Source organism: Elephantulus edwardii, unplaced genomic scaffold (assembly GCF_000299155.1).
Source record: "Elephantulus edwardii isolate Elephantulus edwardi_28Jun2011 unplaced genomic scaffold, EleEdw1.0 scaffold00350, whole genome shotgun sequence".
Classification (NCBI taxonomy): Eukaryota; Metazoa; Chordata; class Mammalia; order Macroscelidea; family Macroscelididae; genus Elephantulus; species Elephantulus edwardii.
Window position 1 is genome coordinate 974,045 of NW_006400100.1, and position 10,154 is coordinate 984,198.

At 39.8% G+C, this 10,154-nt stretch overlaps 1 protein-coding gene and 1 pseudogene across 1 annotated transcript in view; one reads left to right on the plus strand and one right to left on the minus strand.

The window, feature by feature from the left end:
* The window catches only part of LOC102855338 (ubiquitin-conjugating enzyme E2 R2-like), a 26,664-nt gene extending 24,521 nt beyond the window's left edge, over positions 1-2,143 (plus strand). Inside the window, exon 2 of the mRNA XM_006901930.1 lies at positions 1,701-2,143. Within this exon, the coding sequence (XP_006901992.1) occupies positions 1,701-2,143 (443 nt within the window). The remainder of the gene's footprint in view (positions 1-1,700) is intronic.
* Positions 2,144-9,079: 6,936 nt separating this feature from the next.
* On the minus strand, positions 9,080-9,845 carry LOC102844065 (annotated as a pseudogene).
* Positions 9,846-10,154: the final 309 nt, after the last annotated feature.

Consider the following 10,154-nt stretch of genomic DNA (forward strand, 5'->3'; position numbering starts at 1 on the left):
AGATTCTACAATTATTTCACAACTCAAGAAATCATAGATTATTCAGATAGAAAAGAATCAGACTTATCAACACACTGTTCAAGCTGGTCAATAGCAACAGAACCTACAGGTTGAGAGATATAATAATTTTAAACAGTGAACAAAATAACTAAAAATCCAGAACATTTACTTCAGAAGACTGTCTTAAAAAATGTGATATTAGATCTCTTTAGATTAATTAGTTAGGGACCATATCTGAACAGCTCTAATTTTGGTGCTGTGGATGTTATTGATGGGGACACTTCTGTTTGTAGAGTTTTCAGAAGTCAGACTTAGTCTTTCCCTTCCTGCCATTGCTCTCTTTACACTTGCTATGCTTCTGAAAGTTGGATAAAAATAAAAATTAGCAACAAAGAACCAAAGACTTTGAATTTTTGTGTTGGAGAACAATATTGAATACCCCATGTAGTACCAATAAAAGGAACAAGACTATCGTAGGAAAAGTACAACCAGGGTTCTCCTTAGAGAAAAAGGTGGTAAAATTTTGTCTCACATAAATTGGCCATGTTGATTTGTCTCATATAATTTGGCTATGGTTCCAGGGATCAATCCTGGACATCATTCTGGGGAAAGAGAAGGGATGAAGAAGGAGAGGAAGACCTTCAACAAGGTGGATTGACACAGATACTGTAACAATGATCTCAAGCAGCGGAAAGGTTGTGACGCATGATAGTGTAAAGTACAGGTCTGTTGTTCATTGGATTGTGATGAGTCAAAATCAATCCAATGGCACCTAACACCAACAACAGCAATAACAACAAGATGTTGTTATGATTTTCCACTCTCATGAGAAGTTTTACTCCTTTTCTTGGAAGTCCTCATCTAAGTGTCTATTTTATTCTCAAGTCTAAGATGGACTTGACTTTGCTTTGAAATCTCCTTGACTTCTTTCCAATTTAGAAGTTTCTGTAATGATATTTCTTTAAAAATTTTATTATGCAGATTTCTACCCCCCTTCCCTTCATTGATGTATATTTCTACAATTATTCCCATAAAATTCACCCCCATTGGACTATGCCCACATCACCCTGTCTTTTCAGGTTCCCACTCTTTCTTTCCTATTTCCTTTACCCCTTCCCTCACCCACCACATTTTGCGACCTTGTGATTTCCCCCTTACTCATCCTCACCATTCTGCTCAGATCCCTTTGCCCCTTGGATCATGTACATGTTTGACTAATTATCCTTTGATTTATACAATAATGGTCTTATGTAGTATTTGTCCTTATGAGAAGTTTCTGTAACTACATTTCTTATTCCTTCTTTTTGCATCACAGTTTTCATAATTCATGTAGTAATAACACTGGCTCTTTATTTTTAGTGTCACATTTGTTTAAGACATTTTGTATATTTCTCCTGATCAGTCAGTTTTGGACTGTCCCTTGTATTCCATCGCTGTGTGACTTCCTCACTGATCCCACACTGGCACAGCCTTGCCCCTCTGTAGAAGCTCTTTCTGCCTTCTATATGACAGAGTTTGATGCTGTAGGACATCGCACTCTAATCCATTGCCATCAAAGCTACAGATCCACTTTCTCACCAACACAACCATCATTCTCTGACAGGGACAGGAGTTCATCTAACCTGTCATTCTTACTCTCCCACTGCTACTGAGTCAAATCTGAAAATTTTGGCATGTGACAACCACCGTGGATTTCCGAGGTGTTAAATCATTTTTTCACCCATCTGTAGATGATTCACAGAGTGGAGAACTGCCCTCTGAAAGGTGGAACCCTACTCAGAATGTCAGGACTATCCTGTTAAGTGTAATCTCACTGCTTAATGAGCCCAAGACCTTCTCCCCAGCCAATGTGGATGCTTCAGTTATGTTCAGGAAATGGAGGGACAGTAAAGGAAAAGACAAAGAGTATGGTGAAATCATTAGGAAACAGGTTTCAGCCACTAAGGCCGAAGCAGAAAAGGATGGAGTGAAGGTCCCCACAACCCTGGTGGAATACTGTATCAAAACTAAAGTACCTTCCAATGACAGCACCTCAGATTTGCTTTATGACGGCTTGTATGATGACGACATTGATGATGAGGATGAGGAGGAGGAAGATGCCGACTGTTACTGTGATGATGATTCTGGGAATGAGGAATCGTGACGTGCTCCTTTGATGCCCCGTACTGCCCTGCCATATCAGGCCAAAGGGAGGGGAGCAAGTGGGGACCTAGCAGAGGCCCCTACGCAAAAACCTATTCACGGGGTGGGGAAACAAACATGACTCCTGCTGACTCCCCTTCTGGATCTCAGTTTGCTCCTTTTAACGGACCTCTTAACGGAGAGAGAGAGTAACCCTCCACAGAAGGTCTGAGTTCTTGCATTCTTTACCCCTCCATCACTGTATTGATTCTTTTTTTTTTTAAAATAAAACAACAAAAACAACCCAAACTCCCGCCTCACTTTGTCTCTGCAAAGTGTTCACAATAAAACATGTTTGGTCTCTTTTTAGATTCTTGAAGAATTAAATAGTCTTTCATCAAGAAGTTTAATGTATTTAAAGCTGGAAGTCAATTGGGAGTTCACAAGTGCTGCATATACTGGGTAGCAAAAGAAAATGAAAACAAAACCCCACAAACTTATAAAGAAAAAAAGCAAAGCAGATTTGCCAAGGTTTAGCAGCTCATCTCCAGCGTTAGTGCATATGCGTTTGTTCAGCCCTGTTTGGTCGACTTTTGTTTTTTCCTTCATGAGGCTGGAATTTGCTGGGGGTATGGGACTTTGTAATGGAGAACCCAGAACACCTTCTGCCTCATTGAAATCATCCAACACAGAGGCCTCAGCTACTTTGAAAGAAATCAGAATTTGTTTTCTGAAATCAATTGGGATCTAAACCTAAAAGAAATATTCATATTTTACATAGAACTGAAAAAAAATCTTTTTGGAAAGAGATTTTTCATCTTTCTCCTGAAGAAAGACTGGTAGAATTGAACTGGAAACCTTCTGATTACCTGTCAACCTACAACATGTTACACTACTAGAACTGATTGATGCCTTTGAGTTGTACTGCTCAAGAAGGGTATTGAATATTCCATGGATTGTCAAAAAACCAAACAAAGATGTCTTAGAAAATGTGCAGCCAAAGTGCTTCTTGGAGGCAAATATTCCAAATATTCCTCTTCATCCTTGTGCCATATAACTAGGCGAGGCTATTCCTTGGAAAGGGACATAATTTTTACAAAGATGGAGGGCTAGCGAATATTCTCAATGAGATGAATTGGCACAGTGACTACAGCAATGGGGTCTTGTTTTTGGAGATGATGAGGATAGTACAGGATAGGGTAAGGTTCATATTGGCTAGTCATAGGGTTGCTATGAATTGTACTTGCCTCAATGACACTTAACAAGAACAACAACAACAAACATCTAGAACTGACTGTATCAGTAAGAGTAAGTGAAACAGAAAACTCCTAAAAAACTGGTAGTGGGGCTTAGAGAATCGTGTGCGGCCTCCTCTCACCCCTTAAATAGTATATGAATTTCTCAGAGGCTGGTAGGACCTCATGGAAAGATGTGTAGCATAGTCCTTCTAAAGCAGAGAGTTCTGAAACCCAAGTTAGAAAGGCCACAGTCAGAAAATGCTTTTGCCCCTTCGTGAACCCTCTCTGGACACCTTCGTCAATAAGGATATAAGAGCATCAGACTATTCCTGACTTGGAATTTAAAGATGAGTGGACTTGATCACAGCCCCATATTGGATATACTTGACTCATAAGCAAATCTAAGCGTTAGAGACTGAAATTGGAGGCTGGATGAGAAAGCTTGTTCAACTCTGAAAACAAGACTGGACTTTCCTTCTGCTCAGATGTTGTCAGGTTGAGGTTACACCAGGTCAATGAGGACAGTGCAGAGAAGAAAGGTGCTGCTTTTGGGATGGATCCGCCTATCTGGCCAGTCACTAGAAACATCAGTTACACAGTCACTTCAGTTGTTAGTTTAAATTTCTGCCTCCCAAACATCTGGTGATTATCATGAGGGTCATGACTGAGTCTATTTTAGGCACAAATGGAAGTGGTAGAGACGGTACCCTAAGACTGAATGAACTGTTCCTGAGAGAACACCTACTTTCTGGTCCCCAGAACACATGCAGGAAATTCTTTCACTCTCAATAGGAGAACTCAACCCTGTGTCCTCAGTTCTATAGGCAGTCACAGCTGCTTAATGTCCTCTTTCTTCCATTTCCTGAGTCCCACCTGGAAAGCTCCACCCTCTAGCTCTGCTGACCACATGCACAAGTGAGAACACTCAGTCTGGAGTTTATTGCTCATGTGTTTTATTGAGATACAGAGTGTAGAGGGAGATCACGGCCAGGAGATGAAGGGACATTGTGGTGAATCCACTTGTAGGAGTATATTACTTGAGTATTACTGTATTAAGTGCTATGGAATTGGAACTGACTGATAGTTGACCCTCCAGTGGGTTTTCAGAGGCAGGAAATCACACAGGAGGAGATTGTCCATTTTTCTGTCATGGAAAAAACTGGTTGATTTGGAACTGTCTACCTTGAAAAACTGTCTACCAAGGAAATCTTTCCCTAATAGGTCAGCTCCAGAAAATTCTGGAAGACTAATCTTGGACCTCTGGCTGACCAGCTATGCCTGCATGCAGGTACCCTTCTGGTTAGTGCCATCTACTGCCAATTCCCTGTAGAGAGAAAGAATAGGTGGGGAACCTCAATCACTTGGAGATCTAAGCGAAAAGGAAACACACAGACACAGACAGAGACACAATCACAGACACACACACACACACGGTGCTTAATAAATGCAAGGACATAGAATCCTCCCTGGCAAGAGTGTAGACCCGGGCTCTCAACACAAACTTGTCCAACTTGATGACCTTATTGACCTTGTCATATGCTCCCTGAATACTTCATCAACCATTATGAGAACTCAGGTAAAGACATTGTGAGGAATAGCTAGTGAGCTCGAGTCGGAGTGGAGGAGGATGATTTAGTGACCATTTTCCTCATCCTAGCTAATTTTTAACCATTCACTGTGTCTTCTTTGATTTTTAAAAAACATTTATTTTATTTTACTATTTTTTGTGCATGTACTGTCAAATAACATCTGACTGGTACAGGAAGACATTGGTCCTCCTTCTCCAGCAAAGAATCTGGTGGATTTGAACTATGCACCTCTGGAATTGTAGTGTAGCTTCTTGCCATTAGGCTACCAGAGCTTCCTGGGCATCCTTTGAATTTAAAGTATGCAGATTGAGCTTAAAATGAGAAGCTGAATGTGTGTGGTTGTAGAACAGCACACTGAACCTCACTTTTTCTATTTGTTCAATTGTCTACATACTACTCACTCATTTTTTCTGTGACAACAAGCTCTAGGCTGACCATGGGCACCAGTTTAACAGAAAAATCAAGATGGAACGTTCTTAAACAATTTGGAAATGTTGCAGAGAAACTTAGAACAATGCAAAACAGGGCCCTGGGGTCTGAGTGAACTTGGGTCAGTGTCAGTGCAATTATGAGCATGTCCCTTAACCCCTCTCAGGCTCATTTCTCATTGTAACCAATGGGATACAGGAGAATAGGGGACCCAGAAAGTCAGTGCAAGGCCTGGTGTAGAGTCAGGCAGAGCATTAGTTCAGCATGTCTAGTCTTAGTGTCTTCACTTGGTCCTTTGGAGACACTAAATACATTTCCAGGTGGTCTCAAGAGGGAACTGGTTTGAGATCTTCTGGACATTTTCCCCATTTCTCACTGTGATCAACCCAGAGTTCTCCTCATCTCATATGACCTCATCATTCTGAACCTTACCATGATTTGATATGTCACCCCAGCAAGACACCCTGCAGCACCTTGATCCTGCTGGGATCCTGAATTCCAGTAGAAGGAGGGTGATAGCATTAGTTGAAAAGATAGCTTTGTCTCAAACATCCTCTGTTTGAAAATGGCCACATCTCTATAACCTCGATATTCCAGCAGAGAGTTGTAGTTGCGTGAGGAATGACATCAGAGCACGCATTGTTAGTTTGTTGAGGAGTATCTTCATGGGCTGACCTGCAATGACCACTGTCCTTGTTGGCATCATGTTTCTCCATGATGCCAGGTGCTCATTCCCTGGACTCAGAGTTGGTAAGAACATAGATAGAGGTCACCACCCTGCATCCCAGACATTTCTGATTGTAGACCAACTGCACCCTCCTCTGCCAGATCCTCTCCAAATCTAAGCACGAGGCAGGCCATCTTCAAAAGTCATCTCTACCCCATTCTACTGCATCCTTGGCTACTTCCTAGATACCAGGCATTGAGATTCAGGGACAGGCCAGTCATGGGAATGGGTTTAGGACTCAACTGAATTCATGGACACGGAAACCTCCACAAGGGAAGGGCTGTAACAGCAGCTACACCATCTGCAGAATATGGAGAGGATCTGGATTGGGAGATAGCATCTTACCTTTAGTGTGGGTTAGAGAAGACAGGCAGCATCCTCACCCCTACAGGGTTCTGAGTTCTCTGCCCTGATCCCCTCTCTGAGCTCTTTTATCCAGTCAAGGATGTGGCTGGGGAAACCACCTTCCTATGCAGAAAGGAATGGGACAAGATGGACCTTTTCCATCAGTAGGACTATTGGTGACCCATGTGTGACTTTCTCAGTGAGAACATGGGATAAATTGGTTTTCCTTTATCCATGTATGTATAATATATTTCATGACATTGATTACAATGCCCACCATGTAACTGTACTCTTAGAGTTCTACACTTTATCCAAGTATTTTCTTCTTGTCTCTGGATTGCATTTTCTTTTTCCTTGAGCATGTCACTGTGTATAACTGGCTCTGCATGTAATATGTCTTCTGAAGGGTCTAAGTTTTTAATTTCGGGTATTTTCTTTCTCATGGTATGTTTTATCAGAGTGTGCTACCTAGTACTTGTCTATAGAGTATTTTCCACCCTCACTTACTTTTCATTTTTGCTTTTCTCTGCCAAACAGATTCTTTCAGGCCTTTTGCTTTTTTGTCCATCTTTGTAAGTTTTTTCTTCTGGCTAGTCTATTTCCTCTCCACTTAGTATACTTCTGTAGTATTTTGAATGGTGTATAAGTTTAATTTATTATTCTATATATACCAAATTTTCATGTAATTTTTCTCCATGCTTTTGTACCTCTTTCCTAGAACTGACCTCTTTATGCAACCTCCTTAAGATAAGAACTTTATCAGCCTCTTACATATCCTGGTATCATCTTCTTTCCTCTATATATCATGTTATCACCGAGACTGTTATTTTTTGGTCAGTGTGGATACCTTTGTTCTCTTTTTGGCTGTTATCTCCTCTTCTAGGCCTTGACCTTCATCATTGATCTTTATTGAACCTTTCCCTTGGAACATTTTCTGAATTTACCTTTCCTGCTTTAAGAGCTTTACCTACATGGTGATATACCTGAGAATATATTGATGTTGCCCTTGTTTTTCAAAACACACCCCATGGAGAAAATGTTTTAAGTTCTCAGTTATTTTGTTTTTCAAATTATTATAGCACTGTTAACTTGCAATATGTTGTTGCTGTTGACTAGCTTGATAACATCTGACATGGGCACAGGATATGAAGAGACACTTCACCAAAGAAGACATTCAGATGGTGAATGAACACATGAAAGCATGTTCAAAATCTCTAGCTCCAAGAGAGCTATAAATCAAAACAACTATAAGATATCATCTCACCCCAGTAAGAATAGCAAAATTTAACAGAACAGCAAACAATAAATTTGTGGCGAGGTTGTGGAGAAACTGGAACCCTTATTCGCTGTTGGTGGGAATGTAAAGTCGTGCAACCACTTTGGAAAGTAGTATGAAGGTTTCTCAAAAAGTTGAACATAGAAATACCATTTGACCCAGCAATTCCACTACTGGGAATATACCCTAAATTAACCAGAACTGCCACCCAAGCACATATATGCTCATCGATGTTTATTGACGCTTTGTTTACAATAGCAAAGAGTCTGAAACAGCCCAAGTGCCCATCAACAGATGAATGGATAGAGGAGCTGTGGTATCTTCAAACAATATTATACTATGCTTCACTGAAAAACAGGGAACTCATGAATTATTATACAAAGTGGGTGACCCTGGAGTTTGTTGAGCTGAGTGACATATCTCAGTCACAAAAGGACAAATACTGCAAAATGCCACTGTTGCAAAGTGGGAGTGACCTCGAGGTTGAGGGGGAACTAAGAAAAGAGCGGATAAATAATGTATACTGCATTGGAACAGATGAGGAAGAGTACTGTTTAGGAGGAATATATGATTAGATATTATTGTCATAACAAGAGTCCAGAATGAAAGTTGCATAGTGGAGTAAACTAGGGGGTGGGGGATTGAATAACAGTGAAATAATTTTTTTCTTACTTTTCAAAGAGAAAAGTGAACTGGGGGAGAGGTGGGCAGGGAGGAAAGTGTGCAACATGGATGAATGGAAATCCAAAGTCTGCAAATTTTCATTAAAGTTAATAAAGAAAATAATATTTAATTTTGTCAAATGCCTTTTTTTGACTCAACAAAAATTATCATTTAGTTCCTTTTTTGTTTTAATGATGTAGTGAATTACACTGGTTATTTTTCTAATGTTGAGCCATTCTTAGATGTCTAGTATGAATTCCACTTGATTACAATGAATTACAATTATTATTGTGCATAGGGTCACTATGAGTCACAGGCGCCCCAACGGCACATAGCAACAATAATAACAACACCGTTTTTGAGAATAAAGAACTCAAGAGGACTATATGGGGCCTGATTAGCCCCTTCCATGACACCTGGGATTTGTGCCTTAGTCTTCTCCTACAGAGAACCTGGTCACTACAGTTGAGACATTGCTGATACATTTTACCAACTACTAGTGGGGGCGCCCGCGAGTCCTCTCAATCCTCTCTTACCTCATCATCCTGAACCTTATCTTGATTTTCAATTTTTTAAAAGAAAAAAAATTTAATGAAAATTTGGTCAGAGAATATGTAATAATCCATAAGCCTAAATAGTTTACATTTGAGTGTAATATAAATTACAAATAGAATAGATGGTGAAATAAATGTTACATATTGTCATAATTTGATTCATCTTTTTCCTTCAAGGATTCCTTAGCATATTTCTTTGCTGCTTTCTCTTATATTTTTGGTACAATTTCCATCTTCCGTTATTTCATTCACAAAACCAACAGAACTCTAGTTCAAAAGCTTTGTCCTCAATTTCATCATGTGTTGTGTAAATTAATTTTTCAACTTCTTTAACAATGTCATGGCAAGTAATTTCTTTCATCTGAAGCTTTTTAAACTCTGTCTTTGCAGCTTGCATGACTTTATCAATAGCACAGCCCCAGTAGCCATATGAAACACCCTATGGGTCAACCTTGTAGAGTTGTACACAATCATTCACTGTGAATACTTAACATAAAATAGCAGACAAAAGTTTTCACAGCTATTTAGAGTGTATATGCTTGTACATACATGGCAACTATGTCTGCAAGATGTTTTAGTGGAATGTTATAGCCCAGTTTTGATCTACAGTTCGAAGCTTCTTCTCTTGCTATGTCTGCTAAAGAATGAGCATCTATCAATAATTCTGCTACTGCATTCCAACATGCCGATCAACATTAAAAAGTCATTGATTGGAACCTTCTTCATAAAGGTTAGAAAAGACTATTTTTTTCTACTTCAAAGACAACATCATCTTTACATTTGATCCCAGAAGCCGTACTGCTATTTTCCACAGGATTCTTAGCATTTTCAACTTGAAAAAACTCTTCCACCAAATGAAAATGTAGAGGTTGATAGGTCATACCTGATGCTGATAGAGGTCATTGTGATAAAACAACAGAGATTCTTTGGGCTTCCCTTTATTTTAAGTCACCCAGTACCTTGTGCCTGCTGGGAGTGTAAGCTCTGCTGGAGAGGTGACTAGGTTGACAGAATTAGACAGTGTTAAGAGGTCTTCCAATTTCAGAAAGGTTCCATCTCTTCTACTTTTTTTCTGCCAGGTCAGGTTTATAGTTGGAGTGAAGAATGACCTCAGCCACCTTCAATGATGTGCCAAAGAGTGTTAATTGTCCCACTTGAACCTTCAAATAAGACAGCTCTATTCTGCTTGTGAGGATGAGAGCACAAGAAACT